Below are 17,893 nucleotides of genomic sequence, written 5' to 3'. Positions count from 1 at the left end.
ATTCATATTTCAATTAAACGGTTTATTAATAACTATTTTATACAATAGCACTTTCGTGGACGAAAACGTAACTGCTATTCTGTAGCGGTTCGCTATGTTCACAGAGCTTTAGTGTATGCCACAAAGGGCCGTAAGCTGAAGAAAATGGATATGGCGGAAGTGAGTATTGTTGTAGTATATCCCCTGAAATAAACAATTTAAAGTTCGGTATTACAGTTGTGGAATAAACGTGTACAAGCCGGTTGTGAACAATATGGAATCACTCTTGAAACATTCAAGGAGACACTTTCGCGCAACAACATTTTATTAAACAAGTATATATCTGCAAAATGACTGCTTGTATAGGAAAATGTATATATTCTGAGCTCTTTTATTATTTACAGAAAAGCATTAGCCGATCTTGCTATTTGGGAACCAAAGTCATTCGAATCGTTAGTTAAATTATCCAGAGAGCGTGCTGTTGTCGATTCATTACCAGGTTTAAAAGAGCGATCAGTAATGAATCAAGTTTATGGCTTTGCCAACTTAAAGTTAGATTAGTAACTAGTGCTTAAAATAATTAGCTGACGTACCATGCTTTAAAATTTAAATAAAAAAAAATATATTTCCAGAAACAAAGCGTAAAACCGTTTTATTTTCTTTTCAAACCACACAACACGTTTACATGAAAGCACCAATAATGTGCGAACATTTTGTAAACTAGTCTACATCATAGTAAATGGAATTTACAAACTAAGAAACAAAATTTTGAACCTCTTATCTCAAACAAAAGGTCATACACTATTCACATTATGAAAACGACCAAGCGTTTATAGTTAACATAATTCGAGAATTCTATTCCAATTTGGCAAGAATGTCCGATTCGCGGAAAAGAATGTACTCTTTCTTATCCTCCAGCTCCACTTTAGTGCCACCGAATTCAGGTAACAGCACACGGTCACCTTCTTTCACGCCCACTGGGATGTAGTTACCATTTTGCTATAAAATTAATTGTTATTAGTATATTATTTTTATAAACAAAAGTTTACTACATACAGGATTTCTGGCACCGGGTCCAACAGCAACGACAGTACCTTGGAGGACTTTGCCCACCGATGTTTCTGGAAGCACAATACCACCCTTTGTGGTAGTGATGGCCTCAGCACGTTGAATCAGAATGCGGTCCAAAGTGGGTAAGATTCTTTTAATAACTTGTGCCTATAAAAAGACAAATAATTGTAAACAACTTTATCTTTCACCATGTAGCAAACAAAATAAATTTCGAGTTGTTTCCATGTTACACAACACCCATGTGTAAAACAGCCGGCAATGTTAAAATTATCTTTCTGCCGCAGAAACATCGAGAACGATCACTTCATTCCACAACACAAAGTATTTTATGTAGTTAATAATAATGATGTACTAACCATTTTAATTTATTTTCTTTTAGTTTTAAATGCGAGATAAGTCTTGTAAAACAGGAATTATTCCTTTGTTCGCTGGTTTAATGAAAATCAAAAGCTTGCGCAGACACGTGCGATACGTCCTAATTCGACTAATCAGAATTTGATAATGAATTTTTCGATGAATTTCTTCCAAGAATGGCGACAGGCAACCCACATATTGGTACTAGAAAAAGTACGAAAAAGTGTATACCTGAGTTATCTACTCGTCTCAATAAGGGTATTCACCAACTATTTAGAAGAAAAATATAGTCTGCAAATATTTTATTATGAGCTTAGAAAATAATGTTTGTAAAATAATTCTTAGTAAATAAAAGGGCTAAAATTTAGAACAGAATTCCCCGCTTTAGAAACGAATCACTGAATTGTTAATGGATATAAAAGTTAAAATATAAAATTGTAGAATTTATTATATGGGTAAATCGAAAAAACAGCACTTAAATGGTGGAGTTTTTGTACTTCACATGCAAATATCTCAAAAACCATAACATCGCTATATATAATTGCGAGTTCCGGGAATGTTATTCTAAAATTTAGTAATTTAAAGAGTAACAAATGTAAAGTGATACTCGCATCAATCCAAGACAATTCGTTAACATCTGCATGAGAATACCTCAAAACATTTTCATCACATTTTATCTAAGCTTTTTTAAAGTGAAAAGTATTCGCAGTGTGGCAACTCACTACAACAGCTGGTAGTTTGTTTATATCGCGAAGGATACTTTCATTTATTTATATGACATAAATTGCACAAAGTTTGGTTAATGCCGCAAAAGTGTAGAAATATTCAGCTCTAATTTTGTAGCACAAATAAAGTGTGATAAGTAAGTTTAACGCCGAACAGTTTATTGCGGCTGTCGGAGACGGTCATGAATACCAGCCAAAGGACAGCACCCATGGACAATAAATTGTGCCACGAAGGACGTTTAAGTTTATATTGCTACCTGACGACTACTATTATAGTGCTTTTAGCTACTGTACCACAAATCTACTATGGTACGGTACCAAATGTTTGGGGTGCTGCAATGTGGGGCCCGGTTCTGTATTATGCACTGATAAATATGGTGATACGTTATTTACTGCGCGATAATGATTACCAGGTAAGCAAATCACTGCATATGCATTGATGCTATTTCATATATATAAACTCTTGCAGATTGCAATTCGTTCCACATTTTTGGGTTTTATGGAAGCGGCCAGCATACTAGTGGTTTTGTTTGCGCCTGATGAATTAAAGCAATTTGGAGTTTATGCTTTCTTTATGGCGTTCTTCCATTACTCGGAATTTCTTGCCATTGCATGGTGCAATCCAAACAGTCTTTCTACAGATTCTTTTATTTTAAACCACTCAATTCACTATGCTCTGGCAGCTATAGCCAGCTGGATAGAGTTTGCTTTGGAAGTGTGGTTGTTGCCTAGCTTTAAAAGCTTCTATTACATTTGGCTACTCGGTGTGGTGTTATGTACAATTGGTGAAGTTATTAGGAAGGTAGCTATGATTACCGCGCGGAATAGTTTTACGCATCTGGTATGTAACCTAAGTATATTTTATCACGTAAAATATAATCAGTTTTATTTTTTTCAGGTTCAACATGAAAAAGCAGATAACCACAAATTGATAACGCACGGTATTTACTCGTATATGCGGCATCCGTCTTATGTGGGCTGGTTCTGGTGGTCTGTGGGCACTCAAATAATACTGCTCAATCCTGTGTGTATATTGATTTATACAATCGTATCATGGAAGTTCTTCCACGATCGAATCTTCATGGAGGAAATCACATTACTAAATTTCTTTCGCTCCGATTATCACAAATATCAGCAAAATGTACCCACAGGTTTGCCATGCATCAGGGGTTATACCCTCGATTAGCTGCCTGAATGTGCAGATTAGAGTGGAATGGAGCTGCATCAATGTGCTGTGCATTTAAATGAAAAATATTAAAACTAATTTCTCACAATATCTATTTCTATTTAGGTAATTAAGAGAGCATAAAGTGTTGTATTTGTAAGTATTTTTATTAACAAAACTGTGTAAACAAATAACTTATGATGACCATATTATTTCAGTAACTAATATTATTATATAATCTAATTTTACTTGATTAGAGTTGTATTAAACGTAACGTTCAAATAAATGATTTAACTGATAATTATTATTTTTTTTTCGTTTTAACTACATTTTCGATAGTTAATATGTGGAAAATGCTAAATCGGTCTACTTACACCTGCACCTCATTTACTGTATATGCGAATTTTTATCAGAGAAATATTCTGATTTCTGTTGACTCTTAAAGGGGATAAGTCAGCTTTAGATTTCCAGAATTGATGCTAAAACATTTATCAAGTGTCGAATCGTTCGACTCAGTCAGCCTTCAATGAATTTTTCGCATCGGCCGAGAATAGCATTGGGAGACTCTCGCAGTTTTAATTGAAATTTATTGAAAGTTTTTTCTGTAAACAGTTTACTGATGATTTCTTTGGCAAACACTTTACCTTTTTACAAGTTCGCCAATTTGGAAAACGCCTAAAAATATACTTACTTTATTCTTATGGAAATTGAGATCTCGTTTTTTATTTTCTTTAAGGGGTCAATAGGGTAATCTGGCATGTTTTCATAGAAATTTTTTTTTTCACTGGCGGACACAATTTCTCATGTTTGGATTATCTGAAACACAAAAACCCAATTTATACTTAAAAAGTACGTGAATGGTTATCGTTCCTACTAGAGTCATGAAAAAGTTTTGATAAATAAAAATGTAATTAACGTTTTTTTTACATAAATTTTGTCATAACATTGTCAACAAATTATAAAAAAAGTAGGGACAATAGCCATGCGTTTTATGAACTTAAAAAAAAAAAATTAAGAAAATCGGTTTAGTAGTTCGGAAATCATGTCCGCCAGTTTAAAAAAGTGTGTTTTGAGAAAAACGCGTTTAAAGTTTGAGGTGTGCACTCGGAGCGCTCCGAACGTCGAGCGGTATTATTATATTTAGGCCTTTTTCGAAACCTTCCAATGGTAAAGTGGGTTTCTATATTAATTCTAAGGGTATAAGGGAACAGAAAATGCAAAGAAAAAAATTTTTTTGAAAAAATATTACCCTACTGACCCTTAAAAAAAAATATCTCGAAGCTTGGCTTATTAGCTGCAATTTCTATCATTTTGTATATATTATAATTGCTTATGCACTCAAGCGCAACTTTTTCTTTTTTTAGGGGTAAGAGCAGCATATTTTCTTAAAGCAGATATTTCATTATGATGATGATATATTATTTAAAAGCGGGCTTTGGTAATAATATCATAAATTTATAACACCTAAAACTGTTTTTCGCTTTCGAATTTTATAAATAAAAATAAAATACATATACAAAATTAATATGACATTCTTTTATTTTCCGCTTAAACATGTTTACATTTATTACACATCTTTACTTGAACTAGAATATTTTACAAAGAGTTTTTTATATTTAGAATGATAACAAATGAAAAAAATAATAAAAAATAGGCACACAAACTTAATGCTACATTAAATTGCTGCTTGCAAGCAATTATAGTTTCGTGTGAAAAAAATATTAAAAACAGTGTGACTTAAAATAGTGTAAACAAAAAGAAATTAAAAATTTAAAAAATATTGAACTATTTTTTTTGCTTTAAAGCACAAAATATTGCTTTAATTAATTTAATTTGCGTTTTGCTAACATTTTTTGCCAGAAGGTATTTATTATTTAAAGTTTGTTATGTTAAAACAAAGTTTGGTTTTCTAAATTTTAGTTGTAGAAAGTCTCAAATATTTGTGTGTTTTTGTGCGTACGCAAACACATTCGCAAGACGAAGTGCAATAACAAAGGAAATTGGTAAAAAATTATTAAAAAATGCAATTTACGGTTAGAATGTGTTCATTTTTTCTTTATTTTAAATGCTTTTTTATGCTTTGTATTACTTTACAGTTAGGTTCGTGTATTTTGTGTAATTATTTTTTTGTTTTATGTAATATATTGTTTTTGTAAACTCTAATATGCTTGGTTGGTGGTATGCTGCTAATAGTTTTTCAAACCTCAATACTATAAACTGTGTGATTTTTCATCTACCAACAATCCTATCTTACTTTATACACGCACACATTAACAAACGCTTGCTTCTTGGGCTGCCTTCTTACTGCAGCAGCCATTTCTTTTTAAACTTCTAACCTAATTCTGAAAACATCTTACACTTTTACAACAACATTACTTTTTAACATTTCATGCATTTGATTATAAGTGTATTTTCTTTAGGATATCCTTTTGACCTTCAGTCTTCTCTGTTAGTTTTATTCATGTCATCTTTACCGCCTTTCTTTAAATTTTTTTTTTTATTTTTATTTTATTTTTTATAAAATATAATATATTTATGAAAACAAAATATTTAAAAAAAAATATTTAAAAAATTGTTATTTTTTTTAAATGAATTTAACTTTTTAAATTTTATAAATACACATTTTTTTAATTGCATTTTCTGTTCGAGTTTTATTTTCATGACATTTTCCATTAAATAAAAATTTATATATAAATTATGAAAAAATATAAATACAAACAAAAAACAGTTACATACAAAAAAATATATATATTAAAAAACTTTTATTTTGTTTTAAATTACAACTCTGTGTTTTAAAAAATATTTCTATATTTCATTATTTTAATTAACAATTTTTTTAAATAAACAAAACAAATAATTTTTATTATTTTTCCGAAATTAACTTTTCTTAATGTTTACATGGTATGTATTTTTATGAAATAAAAATGGCTTATGTACATTAGACGCATAAAAACTTTTACATAAAATTGCATTTTCCTAGACACAAGTGAGTATACAAATTTTTTTCAGTTTAAACAAAACAAACAGATTAAAATTTCACTCACAAATACATATGCATATGCGTGCGTGTATATAAATATTTTAAAACATTATGAGTTGCCAACAAAGAAATATTTACATATATAAAATGTGTACGTATGCAATTTTCGGTAAATAACATATTAAAATAATAACAAATAAAATTCTTACACACATAATTAAATTATAAATTCTTTGTTGCAGAATTAGTAAAGGCAACGGGAAAGCGAAATATTGCAGATTTTTCGTTTTTTAATAAATAATTGCTTTCCTGCCTCTCGTGTTTGCTTACATTTTACGCTTAATATTAGAGTCTATAGATATATGTATGTATGTATGTATGTGATCATGTATCATGCGGTATATGTATTGTTATTAACTAAAATTATGTAATACTTTTCTAATAAAATACAAATAATATAATAAGATTAGAAAAGCATTAATACATGCAATGCATTTTGCAAAGGTCCAACGCGCATGCGCCGACTGCAGACACTATTTTTCGTTTTTGCAAGAAAATAGAAACGATAACTCTTCCGCTTTGTGGGCTCTTCTGCAGCTGTAAGTTATGCACATCTTCTATTTTCCATTTTCATCTTTTTTTCGCTCTCTCCCGCTCTCATTTAAACAGCGCCGTTGACTGCGGCTGGCGCTGTGCTCGCACTTTTGCCTTCCAATTCGGCTTGGATCTCATTCAAGCTCTTGCCCTTCGTTTCGGGCACAATGAAGTAGACGAAGAATACACCGACGATTGTGATGCCCGAGAAGAGCCAGAAGGTCTGGCCTTTGCCAATGGAGTCGTTCAAATTCACGAAGGTCTTTGTTACAATGAAGGCCAAAACCCAATTAGTTGTGCCGGCAATGGAACCAGCCACGCCTTTAATGTCTGCAGCAAATACCTCGCCCATCATCAACCATGGCACCGGTCCGAAACCGATTGAGAAGAGTATAATGAAGACGCACAAGCTGACGACGGGCAACCAGCCGATATTGGTGACTGAGTCGGCATCCTGATCCTGCAGGTAGAAGTAGACACCCATGGAGATGGTGGATAGTGCCATGATGATGGAAGAGGTGAGCAGCAATAGACGGCGTCCAAGTTTGTCAACAACAATCGTCGATACAAAAGTGGCAACGAACTGCATGATGCCGACGACAATGGTGGAGAGATTCGAGTCAATGCCGGTGTTTGCGTCCTAAGGAAGAAGAGGAAGAAAAAATAGTAAAATATTAAGTAGTATAACTTTGTATATCGAGGATGTGTGGGACTCATTAACTCTACAGTTTTAAAAGGCGATAAGTTTAATTCCCCGTAAAATATTAATCGTGTTTAAGACAAAAGTTCTACGAGTAGTGGGTGCCATAAACTTTAGTTAAAAATTTGTGTGTCAAACTTTAAACCATATTCATAAAAAATAGGACACCTAACTAGATAACCTAACCTCATTTAGACAGGTCCTCACAACATTCAAATTCTTCAGTATACAAACATATATAAAATATTTGAAAAATACTTACTTCGAAAATTTTGGCTGAATAGAAGATGACGGCGTTGATGCCACACAATTGCTGGAAGAACATGAGACCCAAACTGACAAACAATGCCTTGCGTGTGACGGGACGTGACAGACCTTCCATCCACGATACTTCATTTTGCTTGATCTTGTCTTGGGTTTCGCGTAATTCCTCGATTTCTCCCTTGTATTCGTAGTCCTTGCCGCGTAGCCACTGAATGGATTTAACAGCAGCTTCATCCTTGTTCTTAATGATCTGCAAATAACAACAAAAAGTAATTAATACACATGTACACATATGGATCAGTCGTTAACGCGGCTATTACTCACCAAGTATGTAGGCGACTCGGGCATGAAGACGAAAATGACGCCGAAGATCAATGGGAGCACACCGCATACAATGCTCATCCACATGACGTCGAGACCAGCTCCAATAGAATACACAAACAATATACCAGCCGTTATCATAAGTTGAAAGAAGCTGCCGAGCGTGCCACGAATTTCCTTTTGCGCTATCTCGCCAGTGTACATAGGTGCGGCTACACAGAAGGCGCCACCAGCAATACCCAACAGAAAACGTGCAACGTACATCATGATAACATTTTGTGCCCAGATCAGCATAGCCCAACCGATGGTGAACGGTATTACAAGCAGTAACATAGCCATCTTACGCCCAACCAAGTTGATGAGTATACCAATTGGTATACAAACGAAAGCCGCACCTAATGTCATGGCTGAACCGACCCAGGAGAATTCGCCATTGCTTACAGGGAAATCGTAAGCGCCATTGTAGATTTTTACCTCTGCCGGTGAGGTCCAACCAAGCAGGGTACCGCAGGCAAAGGCACCCCCAGCAGCCGATAAGGCGGCCACATATTGCGGAAGTGTCTTGGAGTTGGTCTGACTTGCACCGTGCACCATGCTGCTGCCGAGTAAGTTCTCTTGATCCTGCGTTAAATAAATACAGCACGAAATAATGCAAACTTATTAGTTTATGTTTAACGATTAAATATAAAATTTTAAAATAAAGTCAAGTCATTCATGAAGTTGTCTAATAAACGTACATAGCTGGGTCATTGTGTCATTAGTCATGCGTCAATTCATCAAAAATGGACGCACGTGATGGCATTAGATAACTGTTAAATTATATATACTTACGCACATATGCATGTATAAACAATATGTGAGTAGACCCCCACAACCCATCTTTAATAGCTGGTCAACTGAAATGCTCGTAAGATAACGGTAAATTAAAAATAATAAATTTCTGAACTGAAGGGGGTGCGAGGAAATGAAATGTGCCGTGACAATTTAAAAGCATGACATATTGAAATATTTTTTTGTCTATAACTTATGGACCGATATAAAAATGTTGACAGATAAAACACCGTTAAGTTTATATTTAACATAGATTAATCGCAAATTTATGGAACGAATTTCATTATACAAGTATGCTAATTTACACAAATGATAATGAAATTGTCTGAGAGGCAGTGTAAAACTCCTTTTGATTACTGCAATATTTTAAACTTAAATGGTGTCAGGATTAAGTAAGTTTTTACTACAAATTAATAAGAGATGAGCTTTTTGTATTACAAAGTAGTCGTAAAAAAGGGTAAAAGCTCTGAAGACTCTATCTTTATCGAAACCAGCCATATTTGTATAAGCACAAAGTTTTTCCCTTTACAGCATAGTCACCATCATAAAATTAGACTTCTGAACGTTTTTAACGGAAACAACAGAACAGCAGTAATTAGTGAAAGCTCAGTGTGTCAGGTATGATCTGCATGCACTATAAAGTAATCACCATAAAATTGTGAGATCTTAAAAGGAACTTTTCTTGTACGAAAAAACTTTATTTAGCGAAAGCTTTATATGAAAAGTGGGAACATTTTGGATTACCAAGTAATCACAGCATATAAAGTGAAAGCTTTTAAGAAACTTTTTTTCAACCAAATGCACTTAGCGCAAGCTTAAAAGCTGACTGAAAGTTCAATAACTAATTAACTAAAGTTTTCCGTATAAGTATTTATGTAAATGCAAATACTCACTCTCCACAAGAAAACCTCCAGGGAAAGGTTCTACAGAGCAATAATGAAACCTTTTCGTATACATACATATGTAAATTGAAGAGTTAAGTGCAAGCTCATTTGGAGCACTATAGGTGTATGATATCTTAAGGAATTTTAAAATAACAGTAATTTCGAAAATTTAATTAAACATTTTTTTTATTGATGTGTAGGATATTCTTTTTTATAGATGACTCTCGCAAATCGCGAGCGATTAATTAATAGAAAATAGTTGCCTAGCGCTTAATATTTTTTCTGGAACAAAGAAACATACAAATAAAGGTTTTTATCGAGATAAAGATTTGGTTAAACTAAAATACAACAAGCATAGTTCAAAACAGCACTTATTATGATATTATTGATAATTTTCCCTCAAGTACTTGGTAGTTGGTTGATTTAACAAGTGAGAGTACTTTTGTAAGTACAAAGGTAAATTCATTATCGACAGATAATACCAATTGGATAGTGATAACGGTAAATTATATGTCGATTGTGACGTAAATGAAATAGACGATCGAGTAAGGCTTATCTTGCAATCGTTAGTAGTCCAATAGGTTGATGATTTTTGATCAAAGAGTTAATGGTTGCTATCGACAAATAATTACAGCAAAATACATAAATATATATGTAATGAATGACATCAAAGAATTGAGAAAAGCATTGGTTTAATTATGTGAATTTGGTTATGAAATAAATTCGTCACTTAAAATGCAAATAATAGAAACCACTCTTTATGGAACAAAATTTGAGTTTTGGTTATATCTGACAACGATTTTTGATTTTTTTTATGATTCATTGTTTTGCATTTTAGGTGACGATATGAAACAAATGAACCTCAAAAAATTCTTTTCCATTCGAAATACATATATTTTCAATCCTCTGAGAGAATTAAGATGGCGGACTAGGAATTGTATGAAAAGAAGTGACTTAGGAAAAAGTGATTCTCTTTCAATTGTAAATGAACACCAAATCGAGGTAAGCGTGAGAATAAACGTTGTTTGTGAAGATCTTGACATTTCTAAGCTAGGTAATACTCGTCAAACTGTTATTACTACAAACTCCTTAACCATTTATAGAGAGTTCATGATAAAGGATCCGCGTAAAGAACGTTTACTGTTGTCTCATAAACACGCGATAACCCTTTTGGCGATAAGCGTTAAATACTATTCAGAAATACGGAGCTCCGTAAAAAAATGGTTCAAATCGTTTTCCCCTTCAATTTTTTTTTGTTTATGTGCTGTATCTACTATTTTGTACATATACTTTATAAAGACCTTTATTTGGCACTAGTCGCTAGACTCTTATTATTATAGACACGTGGTGTCATTAAGTCGAGTTAGTCACTTTGGTATCTTCATTCCTAAACACGGAATTACAGAAATTTTCTTTAGCTTGAGTTTCCCACCGTTTGTTGTTTTTGGTGTTTAGGAAAGTACAACCCTATTTTAAAACTAAATTTCAACAGAAAGAAAATTCGTCAATTATTTGTTTCTAGGTCTTTAGTGTACAAATAAAATGGCCCTGAAAAATTTAGAAAATCTGCAATAAGATTCAGATGAGTTTTTTTTTTTTAGTTCTTCCAACTAATTCAGTGTATTTTTATTTTATTTAAATTGCACTGATTTCCATTTGACCTTTACTCAAATCTCACACGTTAGAGCGGATGTTCATATTTTCAAACAGTTTATGTGATTTTCGACAGGCCTTCAGCTACGTTAACTGGATTGCGCCTGCACTTCCGGATTTGTTCTGGAGCTTATTTGTATGTAACCAATGCACTTATATAGCTTTGCTTTTAGATAAAGCAAACGCATGCGAAAACAGTTAAATATTTGCAACTGCATAAGTACATACATACATATGTACATATGTATCTCATATATGTATGTACATACATATGTATAGTAGTTATGCACGTTTGTAGTTGGTGATTGACACCTTTAAATCTCGTTAGATAATTGATTTGAGTGTCTTTCATGTAAACACGTTAAAAGTGCATACATGTCAGTATGTGTAACGGAATTTAAAGCATCGATTAGCTCATTCGGCATCAATGAAATTTGTGCGTGCCTCAGAGTGCATAGTAATGCTCGTAAAAGCGAGTGAATTATTGCGCAATGAAATGCTTAATATTCGCCACGTACGCTCCATTGCATTCGCCATGCAAATGCGTTTTGGCATTTACATATATGTATGTATGTAAATATATGTATATCTGCTAGGTGGATTTAAAAGCGGCAATTGTTTTCACGTCCCGTTTTGACCTTAATTAACATTTCATTGCGTGGAAAGAAAGCTCGTGAATAATAAAGTTGTTGACAGTGACAGTATTGCCAATGTTATTATAGTTGTTGTATAATTTTATTGTTTTTGCATACAATTTCGAACCAGTACAGTATTAGTACAGATGGTGCTAATTGGCACATACAAATATATGCATTTATTTTACTAAATAAAGAATTAATCACTCCACCACTCTTGACTAAATCAATCTTCAATCAGTTGATAAACTGTTACTGTCAATAAAAACCTGTTATATACAAACGTATGTATGTATGTCTTTTAAGTACAAGCAAGTTTTAAGTTACATGGCATGCCTTCACTATTTGCCGCTTCCTTTACAGGGTGCAGTTTGAGTGGGCAGCTTTATGAGCCTTGCTGATGGTGGCTTCCGTTAGTTTCTTGTAATTCAGCGGCTACTATACCTTTAATATTTACTACACAAAGTGGAATCAACATTCACACCTAGATATATTATGAGCATTAGGGTGGTACACAATAATAAATTTTTCCTCGACATACGTACATATTTTGTTAATTAACAAAATCAATTTAAAACAATTAATTTTATTAAAAAAATAATTTGAAAAAAATTTAAAAGTTTTGATATTTATCATTTTCGAAATTTCTAATTTTCAGAAAAAAAAAATAAATAAATGCAAAAATTTAAAATTTTTTTAATTTTAAAAGTCAAAATTTGCTCTTTTACAGACTACTGGACGCTGGTAAAAAATTTGACTCAAATAAGATCCAGTTGTCCGCAAACGCCTATTTTAAAGGACTTGAAGCTTCACTCTATCTAAGCCGTATTGAAATCCTATAATCGTTACAACAAATTTGTTATAGTAGATCATAATTTTCTGGAAATAATAGTCATATTTTGAAAAATATCTAAAGCACTCGATCTATATAGTTGTTTCTTTCTTTCCCCACGCATACGTCACACCCTAATGTACAACTTTCAGTGGCGTTAAAATACTTGAGGAAGTGAATGCCGGCAGCTATTGTGTAAGCATATTTACAGTACCCAAGTTTGTATGCCGAACAGGTATTGCGACATACATATACATATATACATATATGCGCGTAGTTGCCATATTTACTGTTTCACCTCCGAACTTATTGATATTTGCGCCAATTGTTTGCACACTCCGCTTAATGACCGCCCACGCTGCTGATAAAACACCAAGAAATGCAAGCGATTGAAGTCGATTATTTCTTGTTTTTGGCTTTGCATTAACTCCATACAAATTTGCATAACTTCGTTAAGAATGTGGGTATTGCGGCAAAACGCGAAGAAAGACAAAGAAATTAAAAGCAAACGCTTGGCTTCCAATGCATTTCAAATATTTGTGCGTCAATATTAAAAATTTTACGCGCAATAATGCTGACTCTTTGTTCCTTTCTCGGTCTTGTTTTTTGTTTTTGTGTTTTTTGGTTAAAGAGCTTAACGAAACGCAGAGTTCATTTCAAAGTCAAGCACTGAAAAGTAATGTGAATGGCTGTGGGTGAATGGCTCGCGGCAGTTGATGATGCACGAAGTCGGTGTAGCCTTCTTTGTCACCTGCGTCGACGTCAGGTCGCACACGCATACCGTAATTGGTATAAAGAGCCACCCACAAACGCAGTGGTCTGGCCAAAGGAGCGCTACGGCAGCTATTATTATCGATGATTACATGCAGGGGTCACCAAAATAGACATGTGCACTCCAATAATATCGCTGGTGGCTCCAGGCAAATATGAAATCGCCATAATTTAACTGGATGATATTTACCGTTATTATCACAATGCCGACATTTGTGTATGAGACTGCTTATTTTGGCGCAAACTTTATCAATTTATAAGCAATGAATCATCCAAACTTCTTTCGCGTTTTTCGCTGTAGACTCTATAGGAGTAAATACATACATATGTATGTATGTACAAATTTATGTATGTCTACTTATGTACATATGTACATACATATTTATGTCTGAATTTTCGAACTATTTACAATGGCATGAGATAAGAAAACAATTATAGATTCGCAGCAAGAGCTTTGTTAACTGGTAACGAGACTTCGATCATACAATTCACACCCTTTTGTTAAAAATAAAGCTAATACTTTTTATAAGTGGGTTATAACGGGTTCGCCAGTAGGCACTCAACAAATTCGTATTCGATACTCGCATAATTGTTATATCTGCCATTATCTGCCATAAGTAGTAAGTACTTAACGCAATAATTATAAAAATGAGACAATGACAGTCACACCTTGTTATTTTTCTGGTACTCGTTAGACGGCAAAATACAGCGGTTCGTGGCGTCATGAATTAAATACAATTTTTTACAATCACTATGAAAGGTTGACGGATCGTATCACAGACTTTTTTTTATTATTCTCGTATTTAACGTCTACTACTTCATAGGAAAAATTAAATTTTGCTTCGAGAATTTTTTTTAAACTATGCTGACTATACCTAAATCAAGAGCAATTTCAACATTGACTCAAAAAGACTACTTCGGACTTGAAGGAAATCAGAGCTTACGAATTCCTATCACATTGGAATCTCTATAATAACCACCCTATATCTGAACTGTTCCCTAATCGAATGCTTGTTGTTATAATGTGATTTTCCATTACTTATCACAAAGGTGATACTCTCAATGTGTAATACAAAGCAAAAACTAAAAAAGAAGAGGTGTTACTCAACGTAAACTTCCGAAGATATGTCCGTGTTACAAACATTTTGCAGGAAAGAATCTTTATGTTGCGAGTTTTCAAGGGTGTCAATTTTACTACAACCGTGTGAGGTCAAGAGTAGCAGTTTCGAACGATTTGATCAAGGAATTTACTCTTCAAATTTACTATAGAGATTAATCGGACTAAAAATGGGAGAGCTAATGAGTTCAGTTGCTAATATACTCATATAAGTCTGTGAAAGAAACGTTCCAAATGAGTATAATCATAGAATATTTCCCAAAATAACATCTTAAACCTAGCGTAATTTCTTAAAATAGTCTTAACCGATTTTCGGCTGTTTACAAACAAATATTTTGGACCAATTTCCAAAAGTGGAACAAACACTATTGCGCAAAGGCGACGAGAGGCACATGTTGAAACGAAAGCCATGTGAGCCAAAGTAAATAATGACGAAGTAAATAACGCCAAGTGGTGCAAAGGCGTTTGAATGAAAATCGTTGTTTATTTTGTTCGAAATTGTTTATCAATTTCACTTAAATTTACGCACGTAAAAATATCAAAAAAGTACCAACGCGGGTATGAGTGATGGTATAAAAACAGATAATAAATTTAAGTATAAATAAGCCAAAAATATGAATAAATAGTGAATTGAAATTAAGCAGTGACCTTTTTAACCTTGCAACATCAATGAGGCATAATTACTCAGCAGTAAAAGCTACAGTAGGCGCGCGATAATTAGTGCAAGATATAGCAATGTTGACAAAGTGTAAGCAATTACGGCATAATATAGATTAAGAGAGAGTATATTCATACATTTAGAGGTACAGAATCCCATCTAAGGATATTTGAGCTGTCGACATATGTAAATGTGGTTAACAGAGATGCTGCCGTGTAGTATTAAGTACATAAGTATGTATATTTGTTGGCATACAATTGTTGCATGTTTATGTAATCGCGTTTGAAATGACGCAAGTGACAAGTTGGACGGCAATCTTTCTCTATTTACAAAAGCTCGAATTTCATGTCAACCATTTGCATTGTTTGTGGGTATGTAAGGCCTTTAGGAGTCTATTTTAGGTTTCCTTTTTCTACATATTTGTCATATTATTTGTGATGATGATTAATATCATCTGTGGTTTTATAGCAATAAAATATTAAAATATTGTTGTGGTTGAAGAATGAATTTATGAAATATAATTTGCAGTGTGCTTCGAGTTGATGGGGTTCTAACGTCTTTAGAGAGGTGGAAAATGGGGACGTGGTTGTCGTGGTCCACCTATCCTTCAAAAATGGATCATTTTCTTTGTTTAAGAACGTTAGTTTCGAGTTCACATTTTTATGAAGTTTTGAAGAAAACTATAATACCAGAAAAGTTTTTAACGGGAATGTTTATTCAAAAACCTTCTAAAGTCAAGTAATTAGCGTCAATTTATGGATATATTTTATTAATTTAATTTTAATTAATTAATTACTTTTAATCAAATTAATTTTTTATTGAGGTTAGGTCACACGTGAATCAATAATAATCACCTGGCACATCTAATTGTGCCATTTATTTACTTTAATTGAAAAGTAAAAAGTATATTTACATTTATGCGTATTTTGATTTTAATTTAATTTTTAATTCAATTCCTCACTTTCCGCAACAATTTTGAAAATTTTACTTCCGGTTTTTTTAAAACACGTATAACAACATACCAAAAAGAAAAGTACATATGCATGAGCAGAGCAATTACTGTTTGCTAAAATTTCCAAATTGCATGAAAATTGAGGTTAATTGATTGTAATACTAATCAGTGGCCATTGAAAGGAATTATCAGAAAAAGCGATGTTGACGATTTTGGGGAAAAAGTAAAGTCATTAAAATTTCTAACCAACTTTTGGGACGTGCTTTAGAATTTCAATTACGCGTAAATTAAATAAATTATTGCTTTTTAAATAGAAGGTTAGTAAAATTTCCAAAAAAAATAAATGACAAATTTCATAATATTAATCAAATAAAAACGTAGTTCGCAGTGACTTTAATTATTTTTTTATTGAAAGCTGGTGAACTATGATAACTTATAGAGAGATTTAGAACTGCTTTCTACTGTTTCCTGTTACCAAACTTGAGAGTTTCTGGATTAAACAATTATTTCACACATATACATATGTATATGTTCATACATATGAATGTACATACATATGTATGTTAACTTGCCTCGTCATGTTTCCTAGTATCAAAATGTGAAGAGATATCAACCCGCGCAAAGCTTTGAAATTAAGAACAGTATCCTTATGCAATAAGACGATCAGATTTAAACAAAAAACCTCTCAAATAAAAGCCAGCAACTCAAGTTTAATCACTAACATAAGAATTGGTATTTTCATTGGCGAGCTTAAGAAAATCGCGGTTAAGTCGAGTTTAAGGTTTCAAGCTGTCAAGCTGTCAACTGGAAACATTATGTTTCATTGAGGAGTTTCTGAAACCCATTGTCCAAAGAAATATTGCAAGTACGAACTCCTGAGAGATAAACAAAAACTTTGGAAATAGACTCGAGTTGCTGCAATGTCAACAAATCAAAACGAGGTGATCTTAAGAGCATGATTGGTTGCTGTCTCTCAAAGAAGAATTCTAATTTTCTCTCGTTAGAATGTACGTGTGAATATTAAATATTATGCAATTATGAAATTATTATAAATTCATCGAATTCAATAAGAAGACCGTGTCATGGAAAAATTGTGCTTTAAAAGCCAAAACTAGTTTAGACAATTGAAGACAAGTAGCGAGATAACAACTACTAATGCACATCTGTCTGTCAACGGCCAACGCTGGCCACAGACACAGCGTCAACAGCACACAATCATACAAGGAAACAAGAAAAAATCATTGCAAAGTCTTATTCGTGAGTGGAAGTGTGAGCCGAACTTTACTTGCGTGCAAACATTACCAATACAAACACAATCACGCTTGTGTTGGCGCAGACACATATTGCGTCTTAAAAAATTTTCCATTAGCATTGGTAAGGCTGCAGGCCAAAAAGCAAAGCTGCTGT

The 17,893-nt window shown here is 33.1% G+C and overlaps 4 protein-coding genes across 7 annotated transcripts in view; 2 read left to right on the top strand and 2 right to left on the bottom strand.

Annotated features, from left to right (window-relative positions):
• LOC126762710 (39S ribosomal protein L20, mitochondrial) overlaps nucleotides 1-17,893 on the top strand; it is a 366,701-nt gene that overhangs the window by 209 nt on the left and 348,599 nt on the right. Inside the window, exons 2-4 of one of the 2 annotated variants that reach the window (XM_050479663.1) lie at nucleotides 49-159; nucleotides 217-314; nucleotides 384-548. In XM_050479663.1, the coding sequence (XP_050335620.1) occupies nucleotides 49-159; nucleotides 217-314; nucleotides 384-540 (366 nt within the window). In that variant the 3' untranslated portion in view covers nucleotides 541-548. Of the gene's footprint in view, nucleotides 1-48; nucleotides 160-216; nucleotides 315-383; nucleotides 627-17,893 lie in introns of those variants that run through there. The other variant, XM_050479662.1, reaches the window with a different exon arrangement.
• Nucleotides 605-1,551, bottom strand: LOC126762712 (10 kDa heat shock protein, mitochondrial). The gene is made up of 3 exons (XM_050479665.1): nucleotides 1,407-1,551; nucleotides 1,036-1,197; nucleotides 605-978 (listed from the first exon to the last, which is right to left on the bottom strand). The coding sequence occupies exons 1-3, from the start codon at nucleotides 1,407-1,409 to the stop codon at nucleotides 835-837; spliced, it is 309 nt and encodes a 102-aa protein (XP_050335622.1). The 5' UTR covers nucleotides 1,410-1,551; the 3' UTR covers nucleotides 605-834.
• LOC126762705 (protein-S-isoprenylcysteine O-methyltransferase) lies at nucleotides 2,122-3,595 on the top strand. The gene is made up of 3 exons (XM_050479656.1): nucleotides 2,122-2,542; nucleotides 2,599-2,970; nucleotides 3,028-3,595. Exons 1-3 carry the CDS (start codon nucleotides 2,312-2,314, stop codon nucleotides 3,313-3,315), a joined length of 891 nt encoding a protein of 296 aa, XP_050335613.1. The 5' UTR covers nucleotides 2,122-2,311; the 3' UTR covers nucleotides 3,316-3,595.
• LOC126762691 (facilitated trehalose transporter Tret1) overlaps nucleotides 4,809-17,893 on the bottom strand; it is a 70,628-nt gene continuing 57,543 nt past the window's right edge. For all 3 annotated transcript variants that reach the window (XM_050479628.1, XM_050479629.1, XM_050479627.1), the window contains 3 exons: nucleotides 8,157-8,774; nucleotides 7,831-8,082; nucleotides 4,809-7,508 (listed from right to left, as the gene is read on the bottom strand). In XM_050479628.1, the coding sequence (XP_050335585.1) occupies nucleotides 6,936-7,508; nucleotides 7,831-8,082; nucleotides 8,157-8,747 (1,416 nt within the window). In that variant the 5' untranslated portion in view covers nucleotides 8,748-8,774 and the 3' untranslated portion in view covers nucleotides 4,809-6,935. The remainder of the gene's footprint in view (nucleotides 7,509-7,830; nucleotides 8,083-8,156; nucleotides 8,775-17,893) is intronic.

This window comes from Bactrocera neohumeralis, chromosome 6, assembly GCF_024586455.1.
Source record: "Bactrocera neohumeralis isolate Rockhampton chromosome 6, APGP_CSIRO_Bneo_wtdbg2-racon-allhic-juicebox.fasta_v2, whole genome shotgun sequence".
Taxonomy (NCBI): domain Eukaryota; kingdom Metazoa; phylum Arthropoda; class Insecta; order Diptera; family Tephritidae; genus Bactrocera; species Bactrocera neohumeralis.
The sequence above is the reverse complement of the archived record's forward strand: the minus strand, read 5'-3'. Positions and strand labels throughout refer to the sequence as shown.

What these genes read in the sequence shown, in the direction of transcription:
- LOC126762712 (XM_050479665.1), bottom strand. An exon ending in GACCCGGTGCCAGAAATCCT is followed by an intron (nt 979 to 1,035) that starts GTATGTAGTAAA and finishes TTAATTTTATAG; the next exon opens with CAAAATGGTAACTACATCCC.
- LOC126762705 (XM_050479656.1), top strand. Translation starts at nt 2,312, where the DNA reads ATGAATACCAGCCAAAGGACAGCACCCATGGACAATAAATTGTGCCAC. An exon ending in TGCGCGATAATGATTACCAG is followed by an intron (nt 2,543 to 2,598) that starts GTAAGCAAATCA and finishes AAACTCTTGCAG; the next exon opens with ATTGCAATTCGTTCCACATT. An exon ending in GGAATAGTTTTACGCATCTG is followed by an intron (nt 2,971 to 3,027) that starts GTATGTAACCTA and finishes TATTTTTTTCAG; the next exon opens with GTTCAACATGAAAAAGCAGA.